Source organism: Montipora capricornis, chromosome 12 (genome assembly GCF_036669925.1).
Source record: "Montipora capricornis isolate CH-2021 chromosome 12, ASM3666992v2, whole genome shotgun sequence".
NCBI lineage: Eukaryota > Metazoa > Cnidaria > Anthozoa > Scleractinia > Acroporidae > Montipora > Montipora capricornis.
The window spans coordinates 15,676,516-15,704,407 of record NC_090894.1 but is presented as its reverse complement, the minus strand read 5'-3'; the positions used below and the strand labels follow the sequence as shown (position 1 = coordinate 15,704,407).

Sequence of the window (27,892 nt, the reverse complement as noted above, 5' to 3'; positions counted from 1 at the left end):
AATAATATATTACTCTTTTATCTCTGTTTTAATTAGCCGTAACAACCTCTTTTCAGAAAAAAGTAATTTCTATTTTACAGATGCTTTCCAGGCCAGCTAGTAATTTTTATTAGCACAAGAATAATGGAATAATACACTGGCCACCATTTTTGCATTCAGCCAATTATGTCGCTTCGTCTGTTTCCGGCATCAGTTAATCAACTTATTCCAGTTTGAGAGGAAAATGCTGTCGTTTCTCTGCGAGACGTCGCATGATGAAGGAATTAAATTTTCCAGCTGAATTCGCTCGAAGAAAGAATTTTCCTTTTAAGAAAACCAAGCACTTTAAATGCAAATGTACAAAACAGTGTCGCCATGGCAAAACACCACCTTTATTACTCACGCGATCTTTCGTTTTTCGGCGAAACTGTTGCGAGTATGAAGGACAAGTATATTAATTCGCGAGTGAAAGTTAAGAACACTTAAGACTTCTCGAAGTGTACAGACGTCGCTAGAGACTCTCAACGCACTTTACACCGCTCTTTATTCGCGTGTCTTTTACGCGTCCTTGCATCAGCTTTTTTTGGATACCACGGTTGCAAGTGATTTTATCGCCGTATAACCCACAACATCACAATGCACAGCTGTTTGCCCGGGAAAAAGATGCCTTCGTGCAATAAAACTGTCGAAAAGAGGTTTGAAAAGGAAAAAGAGGAGGGATACTATGAGAGGGTAGGTTGAAATTGTTCAATTTGACGTTGTAAATCTTGAAGTAACATTTAAGTTCACGCAAGATGAATACTTCAGCACTTGATAACATTTTCTCTCTCCGGAATTACTCACTAGTGGTGTGTTTTGTATCAATGATCGATTTAAAATAAATAGTCTGGAATTAGTTATTTACCCTGTAACACGCTTCACCAAAGATAAATATTGCGTTTCATCTCCGTCCGAGCTGATTAGTTGAGCACACGGTATCGCAATGTCAATTCAGTTAATGTGAAGTGTTATAGATCCGATGTTTTTCACTAAAATTTTTTTTTTCAATTAGAAAGATCTCCTATCAACGGCAATAGAACATGAAAAAATTATAATTGGATTATTTTGCCCCAAAATCCTAACACATTGTTCATTTATATTTGTCGGTCATTTATGCCTGATTTGCTTACAAGGGACTGACTACAAACATCTAGATTTTGAAACGTTGCAACATGAGAGGACTTAATTCATTTCAACCACCCTGTTTCATAAACAGGCAGAACGACAGATTGACAGAACGTCCAATACCTTATTTGGCATTTATAAAGCCATCAATTATTTTCCAAGTTGAATTTGTTTAGTTAAACGACACACGTTGCTTTCTAGCAAGATAATTTCAAGGCTATATGTGTTTCCCCGTAGTGCTCAATTTTCGCATTTCAATTTAAAAAGTTTCTCCAGAACGGGATTGTATTTTCGACGGATGTTTGTCAACCACGATTTAAGACTGAATTGAAGGCCCAACGGTAGCGATGTGTAGGACGGAGAGGGACGGACTAAGCAGTGACTGAATGAGTTAAGAATGAGTTAACCATCCATTTACTGATTTGATCGAGTTCGACGCATTGAATTGAGACCAAGTTCCTCGATGCCGGGTCCGTATTCACTACCGCGGCAGCCTGCAACTTCAATGATACCATCATGACAGATTAGAAAGTGAGCTTTGAAGGTTTATTGCCAGAACCTTAACCCTAACCCTAACCCTAACCCAGAACTTTACTAATGCTAACATTAGGCCTAAAAATAATATTTTAGCCTAAGGTTAGCATTTCTGTAAAGGGTTGGGTTGTCTCAGTTATGCAACCTGCACTTTACACCATTCGTGTTTGTCCCAGGAAAGGAAAGGAAAGGAAAGGAAAGGAAAGGAAAGGAAAGGAACTTTATTTAAGTGTCTAGTCGTTCTAGCGCTGGAGCACTAATTGGGGACACTGTAAATTGAAATTAACAATTAACACAAATCAAGTCAAATGTTGGTTTTTGAGGAGAGGGGAAAACCTCCCAGGCTCGATCTTCAAACGTTCTATCTTCTATCCGTCGGAGAGAAAGTGTTGGTCTATCCAAATACAGTTCATCGAACTCAAGTGAGTCAAACGTCGTACTTGTCATGACCTTAATTAGTTCAATTCAGTTCGTCTCATGTGAAGTTCGACGTTTGGCCTTAGTGTCATGCCTTGTCTTTTATACAGCGATAGCGTGAATAAAATTAAACGTTGCGTGATTCAACACAATAAATGGCCGATGGCCGTCGTGACGTCATAGCAACTGAACACCATTGATCTTCTCTAGAAACTTTACATTTGCATAACAAAGTCGACTTCTTCTCCGTTGCTAAAAACAATCACAAGAACAGTTCTGTTGGTGTCATTTTTCTTGACCTTCGTCCTAAGTCGTGCGATTGTTTTTTTGTCCAATATGTCATCGCATTCTTGATATCAACAACGACAGCTTACGAGTAAACTGGGGTCTCGTGTCACGTACAACGTCGAATCATACGGATTTGCGGCAAATATTTGACTAGTCAGGAAATATAAACACTCAAATTATGTGCAAACAGACGGTATGAGTACAGCATTCCCAACCAAACCTGTCGATCGGCGAATCAAGCAGCGACAAACTGAAGATTATTGGCACAGGGTACGAAGGTTCTATGTCGTTCTTCGTTTCAAGAATCCTGTCACTGTTCACAACTTGTGAAGCAATCTTTAACTTGTGTACCTTTGAGTTTAACATCACCTGTTGGTTTTTATAACTGCATAACCGAGAGGGACACGAAAGTGAGAAGGATAAAATCCATCCAGTAAAATTCTCGTTATTTTCGTTAAGCTCACTCCATCGAACGATTCGATCATAGGCGCTTTTGGTCATTCGTGTGTTTAGTTGTATGTTGAATTAAGGCATATTTATTATGGTGTCATCTTCCTTTGTTTTGATTTTCAGTCATTCACTGTGGTCAGTAGCTTTGAGCATAAGTTCATCGACCATATTTAATTTTACATTTTACATTTCTTTGGTAACTCTGAAGAAGACAGCCTGATTCCATTTAAAAAAGGAAATTAAGAGATGGGTACTCAAAATTTATTTCTCATGGTGCCAATCTATATGTCAGTTTCATTTGTACGTATTATGTATTATGTATTATGTATTATGCAGAAAGCAAAAATGGCATTATATTTATGCGTTTGCTTATCTATTGTAGCTTCAAAATGTCAAGCCTTTTCTTGATATAACTCCTCCAAAGGAACATCAACACCTGCAGTTGTCTGTCAAGAAAATGCAGGTATAGCTCAGTGGATTTATCTCTAGTTTATATCTGGTCATATATTCACTCAGTCTAAGCTACGTTTTGGTGAATGATTTCTGCCACAGATGCAACAGGAAAGGCAAGCAGCCATCGATAGACAAAATCAAGTAATTCTTTCAGCTCTTATGAAGATTAAACAGTCGCCAGCTAGAGTAGACAACTGGAACAAGGAATGGAAGCCAAGGTTTTTATCTCTTGATGGATTAAAACATTAATGATTGTTTGACAATTTTACTGGTTAATCATAATATATTATATAATTCTTTGGTTGGTTTTCAAAACAAACTGACTGATGTATAAGCTGCAGACATACTGATTGCCAACTGTGAACTGTGTCTGACTCATGAATGACTGATCACTGACTATCTGCGGAGTTGTGGACTGTTTGACTGACAGACCACTTTTTGCCTGACTGACTGACTGACAGTCTGGGCGAGTAACTGACAAACTATCTGCCTTACAGACTGACTGAATAATTAAATGACGAACTGTCGAACTGACTGACTAACTGACCAGCTTCCTAGTAGCCTGATTCTCAGACGGTCAAGGTCGCTCATGCCACGCACGACCTAGACCGTCTGGGAATCAGGTTACAATTGTAGCTTTCTAATTGTAGCTAAGTAAATCACGTACTAAAACTGACTCTACCTTGTTTTTTTTAAGCGATGATAGGCTGAAGCGCTTCAGGGATAGAAGAGAGAGAAGAATTAGTCTTGAAAATGAGGTACGTTCTTAATCTTCGACATCTGAGCCCAGTAGACGAACAGGGACTGTTGATGCTCCTGTTTCATTCTGCTAACATCCTTTGAAGCACATTTTTCGGAGTTTTACATATCAAGAAATGTAGTTGTATTAAATAATTTTGTTACGAATGTCTTTCCTTCTCTAGAAACAACGCGACCGACTAAAGAAAATTCGACCATATTATGATGTACAAAAATGGGTAAGAGTTTCTCTTTCTAAAGAGCCCCATATTTGCTAACGTTAACTAATTTAATGTGTCCTTCACGTCAGGTTTGGGTATCCTACGGCATTCCTGGTCCTCTTGACTTCTTGCATTTTCTGTCGTACTCGGCCCTGAGATTTGGATCCGTCCACATTTTCCCGGATCATCAAATTTCCACTCACGCTCAGCTTCGCTTTTTTCCTCCACTTTGTCGACAGTTTACGTGTTTTTCGGGTGGCGTAAGCGTAGGTGAGGTGGAAACCGGGGGCGTCGTGGTCCAGTCAGAGAGGTGGATTAGATTCGGCGTGTCATCCGGTCTCTAATCCCGTTTTGACCTCCATCTGGACCTCGAATTTATCTCCACCACGCTTTTTAAAAAACCAACGGCTTTCCGGCTAATGTTCCCGTCATGATTTCGTTTATTTTGTTAGGGTTTCCATACTCGACCCGGCGTAAGCTCAAAGCCTTGAACATCATTGTGTGTAAATAAAGGCTCTTTCCCTTTTGAACTTTTATGTATGGCGTAAAGAACTCAGTGTGATACGTGACAGATAACACACCGGCGGTTTTTCTTGCTCTCTCTGTTCCAATCAGCCCAATTGATTCAAAGTTTGCAAGAAAACTTGCTTCGTTATTTCACAACTCTGGTCCAGCCATCGTTATGAGACAAGTCGCGGAAAAAGTAGAACTGGATTCTACATTCTACAACGGTTTCTAACTACTTGTCCCGCATTTCCGTGGCGACACAGTTTGCACGAAACATAGCGTATAACTAACCAAGAACTGACGACCTGCAACTGACTTTATTTTCAGGAGCAAGATTTTAAGAAGCACCAATACTATTTGTCGATGTTAGACGGAGGAACCAAAGATTACGACGAAATCGAAGATGAGGATGAGGAGGAGGTAGTTATTTTTTTTGTGATTGTGTTGAGATCGTAAGGTATACAATCATTTGATCGATGAACAGATGTCTTCTGACACTTTCAGTGGAAGGAAAGCCCAAACCAAAAACAAGTTTCTTGCCGTTTTGAGCAAGTTATGAGCACTGTAGTTACCCGTAATTCTGATTGGCTTATCGAACTGCATGTTTGCGCCCGTTGCAATTGATCAGCAATGTCCGCAGTCATCAGGGGTTAGTCAGTCAATAATTATATGAAAGGGTGGTCTGTTAGCACTTAACAGTTTATGTTTTGGTTATTTCGTTCAAAGAAGTATTCTTCTTCTTCGTATAACAAGATGATGATGATCCTGATTCTGCTAAAGATAGTTCCGCTAACATGTGCCTCTTGATTTTGTAGGAAGACGAAAGTGACGACGAGAGACTTCCCTCAGTGGTACGTGTTTTGGCATTGACACATATTTTCTCCTTGCAAGATCAGTACATTTTCAACAGTAAAGAAATCTATCACCTAAGGGTTTTTGTTTAAGTATATCACCAAATTCCCATAACTGACAATAAGAGGAATGTATGGCATTCAGTAAAGAGAATTAACATTAAGATCTTGGGAGTGAGAGGTCTTAAAAAAGGAAAGATTCGCTTGACAAATCGTATTATAGCTGCTCGCAAAAATGTAAAAGAAAGGTACCTTTAATGGATGGAGCGCCCTTCTTAACTTTCCCAACCCAAAACCAACTTTCTATTAACCAAAAACTAAATTAGAGAATCTTTCAAAGTTACAAGCAAAAGTTTCTCTGGTCCATTACTTTGTGATTGCCATCGGAATCTCTCCCTTTCCCTTTGTTTTCAGGAAAGTCCGGACCCCGAGAAAAAAGACGCGAAAAAGAAGAAGGAAGATCAAGTCAAACTACCGCCGATCGAAAGCAAAAAGAAGAAAGATACTAATGGCAACAAGAAAGATGACTACCCGGAACATGTGGTCATTATGGATGCTGAAAACATCAACAGAGCTATTAAAGGTGTGTATAGAAAAGACATCATTTCAGACAGCCCATGTCGTCTAAATTGCTTTTTTGTCTGCGCAGTTTTACGAATTCATTGCTGCTTTTTTTCAAAGCGAGGAGCGAGGAAATTGCTTAATTCCGTTTAAAGGAGAAGTTGCTGTCATCGCAAAAATGTAGATTGGAATCGTCCGACTTAAGTATATGTACTTTGGAAAGCCGATTGCATGAAAATGTTTTAAAAATTTCCGTAAACAAAACGATCACTCTGTGGCTCTTTTCGATATGACATATATTCCTTGTTACTCATTCACTCCTTACGCGATTTATCACTTCAACTTGAAAGTTAATACCTAGTGAGTTGTTAGTAATGACGGGGGAACAGCTCAATCGAGCCGTCATGGGCACTAGTCTTGTTTATTGCTCGAATGACGTTCGCTTTCAAGAACTTCTCTTGTCAGCTCACTACGATGATTTTCCATCGTTATAAAATAATAGCTCTTTTCACGGTTAGTTTTTCTCATTTGCATTACAATGTAATGTAGCATGTATGTGAGGCAATTTCGGGGTATTTTGTAGTTTTGACCTGAAATTGCCTCGCATCCATGTTAGTTTACATTGTAATGCAAATGACAAAAACTAACCGTGAAAATGGCTATTGACATCTGATAAATTCTCTACCATACTGTTTATTTGATTATTTACTTTCGGTTTTTTCTATTCTCTGAAGAAAACGATAAAGGAAGGATACTTGAAGTGCTCGGAAGAGTTTCGGAAAAGAAGAAATTGGACAAGTTGAAAGCGAAATACAAAGAACTGTACGACAAGGTAAGAATCTGAATGCGCAATCACCATCCCGGCCCATCAATTTATCGAATTTTTGGGTCAGGCCTTGCATCCTTGCATCCGACCTGTCCAATTTTTTTTCCTGGTCCTTCCTGACACATTTGTCCCAGCGCCTGCCTATCCGACACATCCTTCATCTCCTTCCTTTCGTTTGCAGGATTTAATGGAGGAGGTCAAGCCAAAAATCGATGAAGAGATGCAAGAAGCACTTGATTCCCTTCACTCTGGAGCAGAAGAGGATGCTAAACAACTTTACGAAGCGATGAAGGTTAGATGGCCGCGTTTTCAGCCTGTTTAATGCGGCTAAATCATGATATAATGCTCCATTTTTTTTCAGGGATTGGGTACCGATGAAGACATCTTGATAGATATTTTGTGCACGAGATCAAATGCGGTGAGTTCCTTGATTCGGTGTTGAAAGAAAAGAATTTTTTACACTGTATAGCAGACGCTGACATTTATAAATGTATGTTTGCGTTGTGTGCATACACGACTTCTGTAACTTGGTAACTTACATTGCTAACAATCAAATGACAAAGCTCTCATAGAGTACATATCGTGCTTTTCCTCTTGACAGGAGCTAAGAGATGTTCGAGCAGCTTACAGCAGAAGTAAGTGTTCCCTCTTCAACTGAAGTTTTGCATTATTAATTGTAAGCAGAAGCTGATTTTCTCTTTTTCTGTTTATGGTAGAGTACGACAGTACCTTAGAAGAGGACCTCAAAGGAGACACGAGTGGCGATTTGGAGACTTTGCTGGTGGAGCTCAGTAAGGTGCGACGCGAATACATCCTCATGAATACGTTGCAAAGATCTATCTTAAAGATGTATTGTTAGTGTTTAGAAATCGAAAATCGAGAAAAATACGTTACATTTAGGGACAAAGAGATGATTCCACGGAAGTCGACAAAGAGCTGGCTAAGGCGGACGCCAAGGACATCATGGAGGTAAATATAAATCAAATTTCTTACCTTTGTGTGGTTCTACGACTGTACAAAGTGGATGATTTCGAGTTGAACTTTTCTTCGTAGGCGGGCGTGGCCAGTTGGGGAACTGATGAAGGCAAGTTTATTAGTATCTTTACTCAGAGAAGCCGACCACAGCTTGGTGCGACCTTCCCAGAGTACAAGAAAGTAAGTAAATTAGACTCGCAGCAAAACTTTTGTCCGAGTTTAATGATGATGATGACATGACGAAGATAACGATAACCTCTTAACCTTGACGAGAACAACGAAGATAACGTAAGTAGTAATAGTAATAATAATAATAATGATAATAATGATAATAATAATAATAATAATAATAATAATAATAATAATAATAATAGAGTGGTTTTCAATTGAGTGTCGAAAGTAATTAGCAAATTGCTCTGGTTTATGACTAGTTCACTCAGTGATTGGTTCAAAGTTCTCGCGCCACTTTTTCAACCAATCATAAGTGAAACCAAAACCAATCGTGACTCGCGAGTGCACATTTTCCCGCGCTTTGTGTCGGCTACGTGTAATTACTTCAAGGTTTGATTGGTTTACGGGATTGTCTCCATCCTTTCTGATTGGCTAAAGTAAATACTTTGGTTTTGGTTTTACGACACTCAATTGAAAATCGCTCTAATAATAATTATAATAATAATAATAATAATAATATTATTATTATTATTATTATTATTATTATTATTATTATTATTATTAATAAACTCCATACGATAAAAATGGATTGCCATTCCCGTTTGCGCTCACTTTCCAGCTGACCAAAAAAGATATCGCAGACTCAATTGACAGTGAGATGGAAGGAGATCTACAAAGAGCCTTTTTAACCTTAGGTAAGTACAGTAATGTCATTTGTAGGCACTGTGCAATAAAAAGGTTCGTGACTTGGTTACTATTAAAATTGTGCCGGTTTTCTTTTTTCACCGCGAAAAGGGATTTCAGGCGCTTTGTTTCTGGTAAAAATAGGCTCGAACTGTGTTTAAGACGAAAGTTGGGACGGGAAATGAAATTTGGACCCTCCGCCACTACTGGACCTTTAAAAGTGACTCGTACTTGACAGCATCTTCAAAGAGACAATGCGTACGACCCGGGCATGTTCTTTCTCTGCATCTCACCAAATGCAGCTATTTATGCGCATTTTCAGATAAATCTCTCGTTGTTTTACAGAGTAAGGGTAACTTGAAATGTTACAATGGTTTTAATTCGACAGTTAAGTGCGTCCGTGATCCTACTGGCTTCCATTCAGAAAAACTCCATAAAGCCTTGCAGGACGGAGACACAAAAACAGTGGCGCGAATTGTTCTCAGTAAGGACAAGGTCAGTTATGTCACATTTAATTAGGTCGTGCTCTATTGGGATCAACCGTTTTTAGTTGGTTTTGTTAGTTGGGGTTTTTAATGTTCTCTTCGAAAAAACCGTTTCCGGTTGATCAACTTTTTCAACCGGCATCAAACTACAATAGGTTGAAACGGTTGAGAAAGCATTGGCAGCGACCGCTGCCGTCTACGCGGGCCATTTAAAGTCGGCCGCGGGATCCTGCCGTGTTGCTTTCCCTCAACTTGTAACCGCTGAGAAGTCTGGTAATGACTAAACTCAGGAGTTACCGCGTGCGTTTCAACCGAAAACGGTTGGAAAAGTGTTCTACTGGGAAACCTCAACCGCTTCAGCCTAAACCGGTTGTGGTTGAAACGGTTGATCCCAATAGAACACGACCTTATAGATTACAACTTTTAAAACTCCCATGTATGATGCTCATTAGTTTCTCCACAAGCCATAGTTGGTCAGTTCACAATCAGACTAGTTATGCAAACCCTCGACTGCGTCTCGAGTTTGCATAACTGTCTCGAATTCTCCCAACTCCCCCTCGTGTTTAGATTACACGGCTATGGTAACACGGAAGACGTCCTCTATTGCTTAACTGGTGGTCTGCTTAACTGGTGGTCAGCTTCAACTAAAAATCGGCAGGACACAAACTTGACCTCTGAGAGCGAAAACTACATCCTCTCATCAGTGAAATTTAATTTACTGCCGTACTGACTGATATTTGTACTTGTTTTATTCAGGCACAGCTAAATGAGCTTGCAGCAGCATACAAAAAAGTTCACAAAGTAGAACTTGCAGATGAAATCGACAAGAAATGCAGTGGAGATTTAAAGACAGCGATGCTTGCAAAGTTTGCTAAGAAAGGTATCAACTAGTCATTTCGATCAGTGTATTTTGCCACTCTTTGAACTCTTTCGTGTCCTTTTTTTTTCCAGGAAAAGAGGCGAAGGCGAAGAAACAACAAAAGGTATATCAAAGATATTTTTACAATCATATGGAAATATTTTGCTTTGGAACGAACACTTTCGAAAATGCATTAGTGCGAATTTAAACAGTCAAGACGTATGGTGGCTGCGCGTGTGTGCGGACATTCAATAAGCTAAAACAGATCTGCACGTGTAGGATCCGTAGGATCCGAAAACACACGTTCCTTTTGTCTCGCACATGCGTTCAGATATAATGCAAGCAAATACTGGATCCGCACGTTCAAAGCTCCAACGTCGACGTTGATGATCAACTTTTCTTTTTCTACCGGTGTTTTTGAATTCAATTTATTTCGGTTTTTATTTTGAACGAAATGGATTACTCTTGAAGAGTATCAATAATGTTTTTAAATGATTGATTTGTTTGTACCCATTAATGTTCTGCTACTTTTGTCAGTGTACCACTTTGCTACGATATCCCACCAGGCAAGCGCATTCCCTTGCCTTGATTAACCTAACTGCGATGTACTTTTTTAGCCGGTCGAAAAACCCGCTGAGAAGACGAAAAACGACGCTGCCAAGGGAAAACCTAAGCCAAAACCAACGGCAGCGCCAACGAAGGATAAAAATGCAGAAAAGAAGAGGAAAGAACAGGAAGCTGCTGCTGAGAAAGACGCTGATGAACTGGCAAAGGCGGTTGAAGGTAAACGGTGCCGTTTAGAATTTTACTACACTTAACTGTATTTACTACTATTTGTTTAATTATATGCTTTATTTGTTTGGCTCTGAAGAAGTTCAATAGAGAAAGCATCGACTGTTAGATAGTGTACTTCGAGGCTTTACATTCCTCCAATGCCAATGCATATTGATGCCGCTTACGGTCCCATTGGCGCCGCTGTTTGCAATGGTGTTGCAGTGGTGGAACGTTCCCAAAGTCAATAGGGACTTTAAGATCTACGACGCGGTGGTCGACGAGAACGCCACGAAACAAGAATATCATTGGTTAAAAGAGGAAAAATAATCGTGCTGCACGTGCAGCACGCATTTTAGCACAAATTCGTGCGGTCCTCTGCACAGCAACGACGTGAAATCACCAAATTTGAGGTTTTGACGACAACGTGAGCGTTCAAATGTGAATCTTTCGTTCTCTATTTTTGCTCTGAAACCGCTCGTACCAATTTATTTTTAGGATACTTCGGCCACATTGTAAGACGCGAACGAGATGGCCAAACCGCGAGAAACTTACGATAGTCCAACGTTATATTTTGAGGTGACGTTTTCGTCGACGTCGGCGTCGTAGATCTTAAACTCCCTAATTTTAGTCTTTCTTAACGCCGCGACGCGGTAAACTGAAGCACGTTTTGATCAACAATTATGATGACGACGGTGATCACGATGACGTCAATGATGGCGATGGTGAGGATGATGATGTTGACGTTGATTGTAATCGTTGATTATGTCGATGATGATAATGATGACGATAACGACGATGCCAATGGTTCTTTTATCCTTGATTATACGTTCTAAAAGTTGTTCCGTCAGAATAATAAAACTGACCTCGTTGTAATATGAGCTATCACGCGAAGACCTGCATGTAAACCAAATACCTACTTAAAACACTCTTTTTTTAGCTGAAGATAAGCCGCGGATTGTGGATATGTTAGCGAAGAATTGTTCAGATAAATCCAAGTTAAAGAAGCTGCAGGAAAAGTACAGGAAAAAACAAAATAAGGTGGGTGGATTAAAAAAAGCCCTTATAAAGCTATTAAGGTCTATTAATATCGTGGTCATTTTATTCCCCATAAACCAAAAAGGAGAAATTCGAAGAAAAAAGTTCGTCAGACTGTTGTCACTCCTCCCCTGAAAAACAAGTTTTCGTGTTGACCTAAAAAATCGAAAAAGCCAAGATCCGAAGATGTGGCGTTTCTGATGCACTCCGAATGGTCCCAGCCGATTCCAGATTCTCCTTGACACGGGAACGGTAAATGGGTTTAATTTGTTTTGTAGGATTTGCTTGAGGCTCTTAAACCCATACTGGACGAGGATTTACAGAAGGCTGTGGAATCACTGTTGATGGAAAGCGCTGTGCATGATGCCAAGAGTCTGTATTACGCTATGAAGGTAAGAAGAGTAAAGTTGATATTCTTCACCATGCATTTGCATAACGTTTGAACATGCTCATCTATTGAAATGATAATAGAACAGAAGGGACATCGCCATCCCATGTTTAACCCTTTAAAGTAGTCGGTCGTATTTCAACTAGCAATGCTTTTAATAGAGGTGGTCTCCAGTTGTTTGTTTCTTTTTTGTGGGGGGAGGGGGGGGGGGGCGGGAGGGGGAGAGGTAGGGGCACCACGGGTTAGGAGGCTTCCTTGCCCCAAAATCAACAAAGCTGATATGATCGGTAAAATTTCTTAGTGCTAATGAGTTTCTCCTTGCGGCCACAAATTGCCTTTTATAATTCAAGCGTCTTCAAAAGTAAGACAATGGTAGACAGAAGACCCCAAGCTTTCATCAAAGAAACGGTAATGTAACTGTGAGGACGCAATCGTCTCTAAACTTAATTACAATTTTCCGTGTCACTTCCAAGTTTTGCTATTTGCAGATGCTTTGGTAAATACCGAATTGAGACATTCCTTGAAAACCTGTGAAAATTTTTTTTTAGTGCGTTTCTAACGCTTGTTGCTGTGTTTAGGACTTGGGTACTGATGAAGATGTTTTGATTGAAATCCTTTGCACCAGAAGCAATTCGGTAAGTTATTTTATAATCACAAAGACTTTGAAACGCATCCACCCTTCTCGAGGCAGTTGCAGGGAACGTCATAGAACCCACACGTTCTTTAAACAGGATAAAGCACAAAGATACCAATTTTGTGGTCTGTGACTCTTTCAGTCCTGAGAGCACCCTTGAATCGCACAAGCTGTTTCAAGAATAAGATTGTATAGGCTATCATTAATTTTACGCCAAAACAGAAGTCCCTCACACATATTGTGTGGTGTCGGCTGATCAATCACAAAACGTGTTTCATTGCATTTCGTTATTGATGAACACTTTTTCCTTCTCTTCACAGCAAATAAAAGAAATAAATTCAGCATACAGCAAAAGTACGTTCGCCTTATTTAACCTTTCAGCTTGTATTTAACGGTTCAGCTTGTTCGCTAGCTTTTTTGACCCCATCAAGTAATACCATATGGTTGACTTCTCTTAGTGTATGAGAGTTCATTGGAGACTGACCTAAAAGGAGACACCAGTGGTGATTTTGAAGCTTTGCTTGTGGAGCTTAGTAAGGTACGATCGTTTTCCTGTAAAAAAGTGATTATTAAAGGCGTGGTCGTGTATAACGATAATGATGATGATGATGATGAGGAGGAGGAGGAGGAGGAGGAGGAGGACCAGGAGGAGGATGAAGATGAGAACGAACGACGACGTGCGGATTATGACTACAAATGGCCTTTGTCCACCTCCTCCCCCCCCCCCCCTTCCCCCCTCCCCCCGTCCTCCACAAACTATTATTTCCGTTAACATGCAATTTTGCTTTGTAGGGTCAAAGAGATGAATCAACCAAAGTCGACAAGGAAATGGCTAAAAATGATGCCAAGGAGCTGCATGAAGTAGGCAATTATGGCTTTACGTTATTAGAGAGATCTAGCATCGTAAGTTAAGGTTCACTCCGCAGCCAGCTTGACAATCAAAAAAAAATCGGTTCCTAAGTTACACTACGGGCCACGAACTCGGTTAATAAGAGATATTTGTTATATGACTAGCTCCGTGAGCGGGCAAGCTGAACCAAATCCCGCGCTGTGATTGGCTACCCGAGCGGGCAAGATGGAGCTATCTTGCCCGCTCGAGATTTCTCGCTTTGTCCCGCAAGATCAAAGATCATGTTTTGGTGTTTTATCGCATATAATAAATCCTTTATTGATCAAGCCTGTTCGGTCAAGATGGCTGGATATTGGCCTCGTTCTCTTTTTTGTGCGTGATTATGGACCTCGATTTCGTCTCGGTCCATAAGCACGCAAAAAAGAACTTGGCCAATATCCAGCCATCTTGACCTCACGCTTGGTCAATAACCAATATGTATCGCATTTTTACTGAAAGTTAGCGTGCATTCGAAACGTCAAGTTAACTTTCAGTAGATAGGCGTTACAGTATGTTTACAGCCGCCGCCTGTGTGTTATTTCTCATCAACTTTTCAAACGTAGGAGACAAGCTAGAACAAAGAGTTAGGGTTAGGGTTAGCAGCAGCAGCATTCCGTTTACCGTTTCGCGTAAACGCAGTGCTATATCTTATTTCGCAAAACCGCAACCCATTACTTGTGGCTTGCTCGCTTGCGTTTTCCCGCGCTTGGAGTCGGTCACATGTACTTGATGCGAGTTTTTATTGGTGGTTTGATTATTTGTTCTGATTGGTTACTTAACGTACGACGTTCAATGTTAGATTCAGCATGAAAGTGCAACGTTTAGTTAAAACTGCTATTTGGCAGTGTTTTGAGCATTTTTGGAGCAACAACCTCAAAAAGGTCCTTCTATAAAGTTTAAAAAATCAGCTTTTGTAATCAGAAAATTGCCCGGAAAAACTTCATCATTCTTTTTTCCTTAGGCAGGATCGGCTAATTGGGGAACCGATGAAGGCAAGTTTATTCGTATTTTCACTCTGAGAAGCCGACCACAGCTTGGTGCAACATTCCCAGAGTACAAAAAGGTAACCGAATTTGGATTAATCTCTTAGGACAGGTAGATAAGGTACGCGTTAATCTACAAAGAAAATCTGTATCTAAGCAGTTATCCCTTTGCGTAATAAAAATGTAAAAGTTTTCTCGGTTTTCAGTTGACAAACAAAGACATCGCAGACTCCATTGATGCTGAAATGGATGGCGATATGCAGAAAGCGTTTATGACACTAGGTAAGACGCATTTTGCTCTGAGAAAAGGACGAGAATAAATATGTTACACGTGTGTCACTTATGTATTCCCCATCAGCACTGCGAGAGAAGCATTGTAGTCAACTATACTCGCGGGATTTTTTTAACTCATCTGCAATTTTGATGCTCCTCGTTTCCTTTCAGTCAAGTGCAGCCGTGACCCAGTCAGCTTCCGCCTGGAAAAACTGCAGAGAGCATTGACAGAAGAGGACACAAAAGCAGTGGCCACCATCATCCTCCCCAAGAATAAGGTACCTTGGTTTTTCTTGGCCCTTGTATCATCACTGTGGATTCCGTAAAAGCCTTTGACAAGCTTAGTCTTCATTCATTCAGCAGCTCATTATACTGATTTCTTTTGTCCGCGACAGACGCAAATTGATGAACTTGCAGCTGCGTTCCAGCGAGCTAATAAGGTGGATCTTGCAGGCGAAGTTGACAAGAAATGCGAAGGGGATCTAAAAGCGCTCATACTGGCCAAACTTGGTCGAGGTAAATATTGCTTATAAGGTTCACGGGAAAAGTTGAAAATTTCCATAGCATGTAAAAAAAGATGTAACTAACATAGAAATCATTAAGAACGTCCTGCCTCAATCCATAAATTACTAGTTGTACTGCTAGTTTCAATAACCGAATTAAAGGGGCACTGTCTTGAGCTGCGCATGCTCGAGTTTGTCTGTTCTCGAGTCCACGGAAAAGTCTAGCCGCCATCATGGATTCACGCGTGAGTCACGTATATTCGCCGGTCAACACTAATTTACATCCCTCAAACTGACATTGGACATTTCGTAACAATTACACGACGCAATATCCCATGTTAATATTGACAAGCTTACCGCTCTAAAAAGAATGAAAAGAGGCAGAATTACAGCTTTAGTTCAACAAGAAATAGCGTTTCTAACCTATGCCGCGCTGATCTACAGTATTTAGGTCTAAAAACCCTGTTGAAGGCGGTTAACTTTCAATTGCTCTGCTGGGTACTACTATTTCAATACTCTAAAAAATTCGATTTTCCGGTAGGCTGTCTCGTTAGTCTAGTGGATATCGGAAACTGCAAGGTGAAGCCATCGATCCGGGTTCAACTCTTTGCCTCGCCTATTGTGAATTTTCTCCGCTTGTTTAAAATCTTTGTTTCGTTGAAGTAGATTTGAAGTCTAAAGTAGACTGTACGTCGTATAAGTTGAATAAAAAGGGAAATGTCAGTTTGAGGGATGGAAAGAAGTGATGACCGTATTCGCCGGAGTTTCTCCTTTGTCCACCATGGCCCTCCCCAGTGGACACCCTTTTGAAATTTGTCGATTCAACGTTTTCACAAGACGCTAGCGCATGCGCTTCTCGTGACAGTTTCCCTTTAACGACTGACACTCCGGTGACACGTGCTCTCGATAATTTATGGGTTCTACTTTCACCGCTGTATAACAGCATAATTGCTCAGTGAGTTTTGTTTTTAGGAATTTGGGACTCCCCTCCCTCCAGAACTTATTATACTCGTCACCAGGCGTCCAGAGTTCAGTGCCATTTTGAATTGGGCACTTCGTGAGTACCACGCTTTCTGGCCGCCATTTTAGCAGGTTAACTTACAAGTTTTACGGAGTCTGGTGGCTCTACGTTGCTACCTGGAGATGCTTCAGTGGATTCATGGTTTAGAGAAATTCCTATTCCACGAACCTGGCGTGTTTATTTAGCGACTGGATTTGATTTTCGCGGAAAAAATCGTGCTTGTTTTGGGTCGATCGGAGTCCCGACGCTGGCTTCCGTCTCCTACCTTGTCACTATATTATGAAGGAAGGTGAACGGGGACCATTTTCCCCGAAACTTCGTGTACGTATTAAAGACAACAACAGCTCACCACATGATAAGTTTTATCGATTTTTATTACCATTTTCTAGCAAATTTTCAGACCTAAACTTCGCCTCAAATGTTCTCCATATTTTAATACCTACGTGACGCACACAGTGAGCCTGGGTTACCTGTGCGGCAACGAAAACGTCAGTCCAAAATATAACTTAGCGCTTTCGCAAGTATTTCGCGATTATTCCGTCTTGTTCACCTTGTACAGTACAGGCGAACTATCCTGTAACTGAATAGGTACGAACGGTTTTAAAGTCAAAACATGCAGAAAAGGACTGTTTCGTGGTTATATGCTCACGTTGTCGTCAAAACCTAAAATTTGGTGATTTCACGTTGTTGTTTTGTGGAGTGCGGCAAAAAATGCACGGAAATTCGTGCTGCACGTGCAACACGATTCTTTTTCCTTTTTTAACCAATGATAGCCGTAGCCGTCGCCTTAGCTTAAACTCCCTAACAACGTGAAATCACCATATTATAGGTTTTGAAGACAACGTGAGCATATAACAATGAAACAGTCATTTTCTGTTTTGACTTCAACACCGTTCGTACCCACCCAGTTACAGGATAGTGCGCCTGCATTGTACAAGGTGAACAAGACGGAATAATCGCGAAATACTTGCGATAGTGCTAAGTTATATTTTGGACTGACGTTTTCGTTGCCGTAGCCGTCGTCTTTGCTTAAACTCCCTAATATTCAGCATTAGGGCATTTCGTCGTCATTAACCGTGTCTGTTGAAAGCCTGAGAGTTTTGAAAGCACCTATGTGGTATCACAGCACGAATAGGGCACATTAACGCTCTTGAACGAAATGTTCTGCAATAAAGTACTGTGTGCTTAATCGTTTTTCTTTGACAGTTCCAGACGCAACAGGGAAACAACAGAAAGGAACTGGCACCAATCAACCCAAAAGTGATGGAGAGGTCACAGATCAGGAAAACAACGCACCAAACAAACCTGCTGTGGAAGATCCTAAAGCACTAATGGAGAAAGATTTGGATGAACTACGCAAAGCTATTGATGGTGAGTTAACCTTTTCTCGAGTACGCCCCGCATTAGAATTACTGCAATTTGTTACCTTGGTTTTTGACATTTTGCACGAAAGCACTTTCTGCAGCTCAAGACACCCGGGTAGATGAAATAAAACTCTAGCTTTTCGTTTCCCTCCGCTTGTCTCTACCTCAGCATGTGTAGCTGGTGGGATTAAAACACTGGACGAGTATATTACCAGAAACCCATAAGGGTTGAAACGTGTAACGGCCCCTTGTGTGCTGGGAAACAAGCTTCTGAATATTCAATTTGCTAAGTACCATATTTGGAACAACAAGAGCGAGGGGTTTCCAAATATGATACTTAGCACTGAAACATTCAACCAATCAGTTCGCACTGAATATTCGGAAGCTGTGAATGCGCGTTACACGTTTCAACCCTTATGGGTTTCTGATATTACCTATGCAGGGTTTCTGTTCGGCGGCTCAGTCACAAGAAGAATGGTGGCGAGCCTATAGCGCCATTAATTCCATCCGTTACACTTTTTTTTCCAGTGTCCATGCACTGGACCAGGATATCAAAATGGCATTCTGTGCAAATGTCTTGGGTTTGCCCTTCTCGCACTTTCGCCATTTTGAACTGATCTTTCCCCTGCCCCGACACGTAAGATCTTTGCTCATTCCTCAGTAACTTTCTTAGATAAAGTAAATGGCTTTCTTTCTTTGTTTTTCAGATGGAGATAAGGACAAAGTTGTAGATATTTTAGCGAGACATTGCGATGAAAAGTCGAAACTGAAAGACTTCAAAGAAAAGTACAGAGAAAAACACGGCCAGGTAAGGGAGATCAAAATATCACCTCGTGGGTGACGCCCAATACTAAAAAGTGTTGCCCTCATCTTTGCAGGCCTTCTAACTGTTTGGTCATGATTCACTTGGGGGTCGTGCTTTTGTTCGGGGCTCTATTCGTACCGTGATGTTTTGACGCTTCATCGTCATAATTTGCGCATTGTGTATTAAAATATCGTCCTCTTTGCCTTCAAATTATTTTATTTAAGGACTTGCTAGAAGCCGTGAAGCCTGTTTTGGAGGAAGAACAGCTCCAAGACGCTGTGGAATCACTCTTCATGGAGGCTGCTTTGTATGATGCAAGATTATTATATAATGCAATGAAGGTAAAGACGTTTTTTTCGAAAATTGAGTTCCGCTCATGCATGTTAACTTGAAAAGCCAGACGAAAGGCGATATGAAATGCCTCTAAGACAGCTTGCGTTTGAATCATTCAAGACCTGGACCAGCGGAGGTCTGATTACTTATATACTTTAATAATGCTCTTCAGGGACTGGGCACCGATGAAGACATCTTGATTGAGATTCTTTGCGCAAGAACCAACGATGTAAGTTACTAAAGGCGTTTTGTTGATTTATTGCTAAACAAGTGTTAATATTTACTGACAAAATTGTTTCTGGAACTTACCTTGTCACTTTCGAGACGAAGTCTCCATGACTAGTACTAGCTTTGACCGCAGAAAAAAATGACTTTCTTTTAGGAAATGGATGCTATTAGAAAGACCTACACTGACCGTAAGTAACGAAAAATTAATTTTTTGTCCCTTACAAATCGTTTTTTTTTTTTTACCACAACGGAATTGCTTGTAATCTCGCAGTCTCATTGGCCAATTTGCTGTAAGAGTACAGACAACGATGAACCAAATTCGATTTGTTGTTATTTTTTCGTGAACAGCGTTCGGAATTGTAAGCAGTCTCTGGAGATTCGGTTGAGTTACTAATTTTTTTAAATGCTCGTGGCCAACCAGCTGATCTAAGAATTAGGAACAGGAGGCTCTACTGACTAAATGTATAGCGAAATGTCTGGTTAATTGTGAATGAAGGCTTCGCCGATCGCGAAATCCTGAGCCGTTTGCGCAAACTGAACTAGTTCTGCGCATGCTGAAAAATGAGTAGGTTGTCGTAGCGGTCGTCAGAGCGTCTGCACCTTTCAATAGCCGCTGACTAAAGTTTTCAAGTAAGATGAGAAGAGCCTTCTTAGCGGCTTACTTGAAAACCTAAGCCAGTCCTGATTTTTCCCGTGATTTTCTCGTCCCGTCTCAACTGACTGTCTCTGGGTCTCCGAGGTTGCTGACATCTTTGCGTGTTTTCTTACTTATTGTTTTGGTATCTACAGAATTTGGCAGATCGCTAGAAAAAGATATTAAAGGAGACACGAGTGGTGACTTTGAGGATCTGTTGGTTGAACTGACGAAGGTAAATAAAAAACGTAGATCAGTTTGGATATTTACAACCAAGGCGGTGCTGTTCCCAGCCAAAGTTGACCCATGCAGGATTTGCACTTAGACCACTAGATTAACGCAAAAGATTCAACGATGACTGTCTTTGTAATTTTGTTATTTTCAGGGAAAACGAGATGAATCCAGCAAAGTGGACAGAAGCCTCGCAAAGACGGATGCAGAAGCGCTTATGCAGGTATCGACAAGTTCAATTAGTTGAGAATTCTGTATTCTGAGGAGGCAGTGTGGCCCAGTGGTTAGGGCGCTTGCCTTGAGAACCGGAGATCCCGGGTTCAAGACCCGCTCTGACCACTCGTTGAATTTGATCCTGGTTGTCCCTGGTTCAACTTGCCAGCTGCACTTGTAAATTAGTAAATAGCCAACTGGTTTGCCTCCGGCCGGTTGGGATTCTTAACAATTGTCGTTGTTCTGTTCCGTCGTTTCGTTGTGTTTCATTGGCCCTGAAAAGCCGCTATGGGGAGTGGTCAATTAAGTATGTTATTTTTAATTAATGTTTGTATGTATGTATGTATGTATGTATGTATGTATGTGCATCAGTCCATGCCGGTTATTCTCTTCCTCCATTTTCTTAATGACCTCTCTTTCATTCGTTTTTCATTAATAATATCTTTAAGGATTTTGTTAAAAGTTTATGAAAAGCAGTGTGAGAAGCTAAGTTATTATGTCCTTTGTTCCTTATTTTTCTTTCTTCATCAATATAGGCTGGGTATCTTGGAACGGACAAGAGCAAATTTACAGAGGTGTTTACTCAACGCAGCTTCGCGCACCTTAAAGTCATGTTCCAGGAATACAAGAGGGTAATTATTTGCAAATGGACTTTTCTGTTAGTTTTTTTCTGTTGAAGATAAAGATGATTATCATGATCATGAGATGATGACGACGAAACTGATGATGATGATGATGATGATGATGACGACGGTGACGTTGGCGATGACGATGACGATGACGATGACGTCAACAATGATGATGACGACGACGATGATGATGATGATGATAAGGATGACTACTTTTACGGAGGACTACGATGATAATCGGATTACGATGACGAGTCACTAAAGGCGACAGTTTAAATTTTTTAAATATATAGTTGCTTGACAGGGTGATGGGCTCCTGTGCTTGATTAATCTTAGGTAAAAATGCCAGTTCTTGTATTTTTTAGATTTCTAACCAAGAAATGGAAACAACAATTGAGGAAGAAATGAGTCACGATATGGAGAAAGGATTTTCCGTGCTTGGTAAAATAAAGAGTTAAAATTGAATTCTTTGCTTATGGTAAAAACCATGTAAAGGGCTGACGCCTAGGTGTCACATAGTCACATATCGAGACTCGGTAAGAAAGATCTTCAGGTATTGCCATGAAAAGGACTGGTGATGACCGTCAGACGTCTCCACAACCCCTCGACATATTGTGCGGAAGTTACGTTTGGAGTCCAGTGATCTCTGCTAGTATTGTCACTGGATCACATCAGGAGCTCATGAGCGCCTGATCATATAACTCCTATTTACTGACGTGCTTGGTAAAACCACAATCTCTTTGGTTGTGTATCGGCCAATTCGTGATCAGTGTTAGTGACTTTGAAGTCTGTAAAAAGGTGATTGTTGTGTTTAGATCCACCTCTCAGTCTTGTTGATCAATTGTCCAGTTAGTAAAACTTTAAATGCTAATCAAGTTTTACGTTCTTATCTCTTTATCCCACTTCAGTGAAATACTCTCGTGATCCCGCACGTTTTTACGCTGCAAAACTGCACAGTTGTTTAGAAAAGGAAGATACAGACACAGCAGGCCGTATTATTCTTACGAGCACAACAGTATGTAATTTGTCTCTTAGTATTTCTTTACATTGTCTTGATTCGTTTTTGCTGTTGTTAGGGTTAGTTTCAGGGTAAATATTATAATAGGTACGATATATCTAGAACCTAAATTCTAGTACCGTCAGTCGGTATTTGAATTATTACAGAAGAAGAGAATTACCATTATTACCGATACACGCGGGGATAAAATCTTCTGCCCCATCTAGGAGCTTTCGGTCAGCGGGCCAAATGTTAAGCGTGTGGGCTGAAAATGCATTTACCTCCCAGCCTCTGATTGGCTGAGAAGATTTCGTTAACCAATCAGATTCTATGGAGATCATTTTACGAGACTCTTTCAGGTTTTTTTTTTTGTAAAACTCTTCAAGAGTGTATTTTCTCCTTGAGCGTATAAAGTCTCTAAAAATCTGTGGCATCTTTTTTCTTAAGTTATAGATCATGCTCAGTACTTTGGCCATAAATGAACATTTTCCCCTCTAAAAATGATATTGTTTTCCTTTTCGCACATTATGTCCTAAACGATTCTTCTGTTCGAGGGACAAAAGCATTATGGAAAAGTTAGCCTTCTTTTCCTAAGATCGATACCCGCCATACTATTAGACTATTTTTATTCGACTTTCTTCTTGGTGTAGTCCGTATTTCGCTGTCCATTTCTTATATTTATTCTCCTGAGGCTTTTCTTTTCTGCTGTAGGATGAGTTAGCGGATTTCGTAGCTGGATATAAGTCCCTGTACAAGAAAGATCTCAGGATAGATGCTGAAGCGAAATTCAGTGAAAATCTGAAGAAACTGATCCTTCCCAGGCTAAAGAAAGGTTCGGTTTATTTTTTATTTCTCTTATCACAAACTGGTGTAATTTTTCAGGTATGCAGGTCTGTAAAACCGATTGTGTAATCGATGGGCATCGAAAATGCGGAACCTGTTTCAAACGTGGAAAGAGGTGATGGTTAGCCTTTTTCAATTTGTACCGGTGCGAAGGACCCGGGCCGGAAGCGACCTTTGAAGTATCAAACAAGCCCGAGAAAAGGTGGCAATCCCTGTGTCCACGTCTCTGGGATACTTTGATACGAATAAATAGCTTTTTTCAGTAAGATCCTTGCCATTGAGTAGACTGGTAGTGATTGCTATGTGTAATAAATTTGATTCTCTACGACCACCGCACTATATGTTAATTTACATATTTTCGCTTTATCACAGGAGCAGAGAAACAAAAGGAAAAGGTTGGTTTTATCTGAGTCTGTCTTTTTTTTTAAATCTTATTCACAAGAAAAACTCGTCATGAAGAATCTCTTAGATCTGAGCACTTCACGTGTTGGTGATTGACACTGAAAGATCAGTACACAATTGACAGAATTGTGTTCTAATTTATTCTACCAGGAGAAAGCGGGCAATGCAAGCAAAAGGAGTTTAAAGCAAAATAGCTCCCCTGGAAAAAAAGCTGACCCAAAATCTTCTGTTAACAAGAGGTCATCTAAAACAGTCAAGAAAGGCCCACCTCAAGTCGACAACATGGATTATTCAGAACTACGAAACGCGATTGATGGTAAGCTGCTTATAGAGCGTTTTCAAATGACATCACGGCAGCCATGTTAGTGTTCCAAAACAAAGAAACAGCGGCCATGTTGATGTTCCAAACTAATCCTCTGGGAATTGAACTCTATTTTTATGCAAATAGTTTCTTGTGTTTCATCAAAATATCATTTATTTTTGTCACGTGAGTGAAAACGCTCTATTGTTTCAGTTTCCAATAGTTTGTGAGGTTTGTAGCGTTAGTTATCAGCATGAAACTCCTGTCTATATCATCCTTTGAAGACTTTTAGATGATCCTAGGGAGAAGCTTTAGTCACGCGGTAACGAAAAAAACAGTCTGAAAAAGTGAGACTTTTAACAGGCCCATAACCTTTCACTATTACTGCAGAAGTAACTGCGCCGGTTGATCCAATAAATTTAGAATGATTCTTCAACCAACGTGCCTATGTGTTTTTCAGAGATATAGTCTTCACATAATCCTTTTTTGACCACATATGAGAATAGCAAAAACAATCAATGCAAACGATTTGTCTTTTTTGATAGTTTCCCTAACCAGTGCCATGAGAGATTCAATAAAATATTAGAAGAGTATCCGTCTCGATGTGGGGCTTTGGTATTACGCATAGTCAGATGAAGGAGCGAAGATGTGAAGGGGAAAAGAACGTGAGGGATCTGGGAAGCAGCTTTTCTCCACCTCAGTCTGACAAAGTCCATAGACCTTTTTGCAGATACGGCGGCCATTTTGATTTCTATTGTTTCAAATAGCTATTATGGGATGCCCATATGTATTTGCCCCCTGAGCATCCCATAATGTCTTTTGAAACAATAGAAACCAAAATGGCTGCCGTATCTACAAAAAGGTCTATGCAGCAAGATAACATTGTTTGTAAAACCGTAGAGTAAACACGAGGAATACTGAGCACGGAAGGGTCTTAATTTAACTTAATATTGTACCGTGTCCTCTTTTTCCAGACTAAGTCGATTTATTTACGTTCTTATTCCAAAGCTGAAAACAAAAAGAAAATAAAGGGGATTGTTTGCAGAAACCTCGAAAACAGAGACAAAGCGAAAAAATTAGTGGATGATTATAATTCCAGATATCAAAAGGTAAACATTAGTATGATTTAATTTCGCTGATGACGATGACGGCAGACGATGTTGATGATGATGTTTTATGACCGACCCTTTTTCTTTATTGTATATTTTAACAAGGAATTATTTGAATCCTTGGACGGGAAATTGGACGATGATCTTCTGGAAGCGTTGGCTGCCTTTTCTTTACCCAAAGCCCAGTACGATGCAAGAACTCTCAACTTAGCGATGAAGGTGGGTCCATCGGTCATTACATGATTATTTCCACTGCGCGAAGAACAGATATTTGTGGCTTGCACAAGTAAAAGAAAAGAATGTGGTTATTCTCGCGGATGCTTCGCGCATTATAATTCTCGTCACGCTCGGTTCACGCGTGTCCACTTTCCTCCTCCTCAGTCTCACTCACCTATTCTTGTCCGTATAACGCACGGCATCGTTAATTATTTTTTGTCGCAAAATTCCCTGATTTCTCGGACTGGTGCTTTGTTTAGTATGATAATTATACCAAATAATATCCTATTTCTTAGGGTTTCTTCACCAAGGAGTTGATATTGCTTGAGATGTTCTCAATAAGAACAAACGCGGTAAGAAAGTAAATCCTGTGAACTTTAACGAATAGTTCGTATTCGTATTTTCAAGGATAAATTAGACTGGTATCAGTGTTTCTTTTGCTCAAAAATCCGCCGAGAGAACGTGATAGGCGAGGGGCGAAGCCGCGAGCCGCGAGTAGTGCGGGTGTAGGGAGACGCGCGGACTGACGAGGACCAACAAGCCCGAAACAGCTGTCTATCTACGTCTGTTTTCCAGTTAGAGCGCTGATCATGCTAGGTTTGGCCGACCGAGGTTCAACTTTGAAGCGAATGCCTTCGTGAACGTTGCTTGATCTGTCCGAAAAGTGGTGTGTTTATGCCAATCACTATTTGTGTTGATCCAACGTAATGCATAGATCGTTACACGGCATTGCAGTCTTTAGTGTTAAATGTTAAATAACATGACGTAGCCAACATACCAGAAGGGTGTTTTAGGGCCGATTTTCACGATACGATTTTGTCGCATGCGACAAGCTCACGACAGGCCTACGACACGACTTACGATTGTCGCAGCGTTTTAAAACATGTTTTAAAATGCTGCGACATTTTTTCTGACGTACACAACAATCGTAAATCATGTCGTGGGCCTGTCGTAAGCCGTTGTCGCATGCGACAAGGTCGTACCGTGTAAATCGGCCCTTAGGCACCCCTTTAAGTGGCAGCTCCATTTACAAAACGCAGTCTTCAAATGAGGACCCCTTCTTAAACTGACTTAAGATAAGATGAATGAATGGGTTTGTTTCGAAAAAACGGTGGTGCTGCGTCATTTGCAAGTGAAACAAGAAAGTTTGGTCTTATCAATCGCAACCTAGTTCCCTGGGCTTTTCTCCCCTCTCAGTGGAGAAAAGCCCTGGGGACGAGGCTGTATCAAACGTCCTAATCAAAGACTATAAGCTCTCGAAACGTCAGCTTACAAATCGTTCTTAAGGTGGTTCATTTACCTTGTATGTATGAACTCGTTTGATAGATCCCAAAATTCTCGTGTGAAAATTAATGTGGTAATATGGGGCTGGTTGCAATTATAATTCGTCTGACTTTAATTTTTCCAGGAAATAGCAGGCATCAGACAAGCGTACAAAAAAAGTAAGTGCTGTAAAATGTTTATCCCTTTTTAAATTGAAAAGGACTTTGCATTGAATCGTTGTGGAGGGTGAGCAGTTTTAAGCTGCAGTCTGCGGATCCAACGGGTTGAAGTCTGCTCTCAGTTTCTCCTCCGAAGGACTGGGGTGGGCCACTCCCTCGGGAAGTCCGTGAGCAGGCTAAGTGTATCCCTGGTCCCTAACCATCTAACCTTAAATCCTAACCTCAATCCTGAGTCCAAACGGGTAAAAATTATTATAACAGTTTTCGTCACTTTTCTCAAAGGGCGTCATTGTTGCACAGTGAAAAACTAAAAAATTCAATGGGATTTTTGTTATATATAACGTGTCATGGATGTATAAGCAGATGGGTCTGACGAGATTTTAGAATCTCATTTTCGAAGTTTTTGCTTGAAAACAGTGCTTGGTTAAGTGAACCAGAAGATTACGAGTTCTTTTTACAAGATATCAGAAGGAAGGAGGTGATTGCGCTCTGTTTGAAATCTGACACCTTGATTTGAATTTGGCGCAGTATAAACCACCGAGAGATTCCAGCTTTCACGATCCACGGGTCGCAAAAACTTGAGTTTCCCCATTGCCGTCAAAACGCAAGAATTTCGTGAAAGATCATCCTAGTAATTGACGAAGTTTTATCAGTTGCAAATAAGCCTGAAAAAATTTAGGCTTGATCGAGATTCCAACTCATGTTGGAGCGTGTGATTGCGCTGCGTCATATTACGTAGTGTTATTATTTTCATATTACTGCGTCATATTACGTAGTGTTATTTCCAGGAGGACACCTTATTGGTCAGCAGTTAGTGGAAAAGTGGACGTCATGGGAACAATAGATAAAAATAACCTTTACAGCATGGGTGCAATCCAAAAATATATTTTAACTAATTATCCCTGTGCCCACAAATTCGCTCTCTTGCAGTTAGAATATACGGCTTTAATTCATATATCTTCCTAAAAATACCAGCATTTTTGTTATCTCCTTTAGAGTACAGAAAAGATCTAATAGAAGTTATCAAGGACGAAACCAGCGGAGATTTCCAGACATTACTCGTTGAATTGTGCAAGGTTAGTTTGTTTTCGATGGAGTTAGTGGTGTTCATCCAAAAAAATGCTGCACTTCTTGGGGGCCTGATTCTCGTGGAATCAATGCCTTGAGTAAATTCAAAAATACGATTTTTTTTTTCAGATGGAAGAAAAGTAGGAGAACATTCATTAAATATTGGGTAGTTTAAAATAAATGTTAACAAAATGTTAGTTTCTAAAGAAACTGTGGTACTGCGTCGGTGGGAGATTGAAACAGAAATTGATTTTATCAAACGAGGTGATAAAAGTCGAATAACCACCGTGAAAGATTTGGAAAGCTGACGTTTCGAGCGTTAGCCCTTCGTCGGAGCGAAGGGCTAACGCTCGAAACGTCAGCTTTCCAAATCTTTCACGGTGGTTATTCGACCTTTATTAACTCGTTTGATAA

General features: G+C 40.4%; 1 protein-coding gene across 3 annotated transcripts in view; it reads left to right on the top strand.

Moving 5' to 3' along the window:
* The window catches only part of LOC138026245 (uncharacterized), a 45,607-nt gene that overhangs the window by 3,536 nt on the left and 14,179 nt on the right, over positions 1 to 27,892 (top strand). Inside the window, exons 1-48 of one of the 3 annotated variants that reach the window (XM_068873501.1) lie at positions 377 to 711; positions 3,215 to 3,295; positions 3,385 to 3,503; positions 3,983 to 4,043; positions 4,209 to 4,262; positions 5,079 to 5,171; positions 5,567 to 5,602; positions 6,017 to 6,185; positions 6,898 to 6,995; positions 7,171 to 7,281; positions 7,351 to 7,407; positions 7,591 to 7,624; positions 7,706 to 7,785; positions 7,890 to 7,958; positions 8,043 to 8,144; positions 8,755 to 8,830; positions 9,208 to 9,314; positions 10,061 to 10,184; positions 10,256 to 10,287; positions 10,781 to 10,946; positions 11,875 to 11,975; positions 12,251 to 12,364; positions 12,939 to 12,995; positions 13,315 to 13,348; positions 13,453 to 13,532; positions 13,787 to 13,855; positions 14,845 to 14,946; positions 15,073 to 15,148; positions 15,311 to 15,417; positions 15,535 to 15,655; positions 17,870 to 18,034; positions 18,735 to 18,835; positions 19,057 to 19,173; positions 19,338 to 19,394; positions 19,548 to 19,581; positions 20,183 to 20,262; positions 20,413 to 20,481; positions 21,008 to 21,103; positions 21,466 to 21,541; positions 22,009 to 22,115; positions 22,809 to 22,929; positions 23,313 to 23,335; positions 23,493 to 23,658; positions 24,652 to 24,752; positions 24,858 to 24,971; positions 25,265 to 25,321; positions 26,377 to 26,410; positions 27,407 to 27,486. In XM_068873501.1, the coding sequence (XP_068729602.1) occupies positions 616 to 711; positions 3,215 to 3,295; positions 3,385 to 3,503; positions 3,983 to 4,043; positions 4,209 to 4,262; positions 5,079 to 5,171; positions 5,567 to 5,602; positions 6,017 to 6,185; positions 6,898 to 6,995; positions 7,171 to 7,281; positions 7,351 to 7,407; positions 7,591 to 7,624; positions 7,706 to 7,785; positions 7,890 to 7,958; positions 8,043 to 8,144; positions 8,755 to 8,830; positions 9,208 to 9,314; positions 10,061 to 10,184; positions 10,256 to 10,287; positions 10,781 to 10,946; positions 11,875 to 11,975; positions 12,251 to 12,364; positions 12,939 to 12,995; positions 13,315 to 13,348; positions 13,453 to 13,532; positions 13,787 to 13,855; positions 14,845 to 14,946; positions 15,073 to 15,148; positions 15,311 to 15,417; positions 15,535 to 15,655; positions 17,870 to 18,034; positions 18,735 to 18,835; positions 19,057 to 19,173; positions 19,338 to 19,394; positions 19,548 to 19,581; positions 20,183 to 20,262; positions 20,413 to 20,481; positions 21,008 to 21,103; positions 21,466 to 21,541; positions 22,009 to 22,115; positions 22,809 to 22,929; positions 23,313 to 23,335; positions 23,493 to 23,658; positions 24,652 to 24,752; positions 24,858 to 24,971; positions 25,265 to 25,321; positions 26,377 to 26,410; positions 27,407 to 27,486 (4,224 nt within the window). In that variant the 5' untranslated portion in view covers positions 377 to 615. Of the gene's footprint in view, positions 1 to 376; positions 712 to 2,282; positions 2,653 to 3,214; positions 3,296 to 3,384; positions 3,504 to 3,982; positions 4,044 to 4,208; positions 4,263 to 5,078; positions 5,172 to 5,566; positions 5,603 to 6,016; positions 6,186 to 6,897; positions 6,996 to 7,170; positions 7,282 to 7,350; positions 7,408 to 7,590; positions 7,625 to 7,705; positions 7,786 to 7,889; positions 7,959 to 8,042; positions 8,145 to 8,754; positions 8,831 to 9,207; positions 9,315 to 10,060; positions 10,185 to 10,255; positions 10,288 to 10,780; positions 10,947 to 11,874; positions 11,976 to 12,250; positions 12,365 to 12,938; positions 12,996 to 13,314; positions 13,349 to 13,452; positions 13,533 to 13,786; positions 13,856 to 14,844; positions 14,947 to 15,072; positions 15,149 to 15,310; positions 15,418 to 15,534; positions 15,656 to 17,869; positions 18,035 to 18,734; positions 18,836 to 19,056; positions 19,174 to 19,337; positions 19,395 to 19,547; positions 19,582 to 20,182; positions 20,263 to 20,412; positions 20,482 to 21,007; positions 21,104 to 21,465; positions 21,542 to 22,008; positions 22,116 to 22,808; positions 22,930 to 23,312; positions 23,336 to 23,492; positions 23,659 to 24,651; positions 24,753 to 24,857; positions 24,972 to 25,264; positions 25,322 to 26,376; positions 26,411 to 27,406; positions 27,487 to 27,892 lie in introns of those variants that run through there. The other 2 variants (XM_068873502.1, XM_068873500.1) reach the window with 2 other exon arrangements.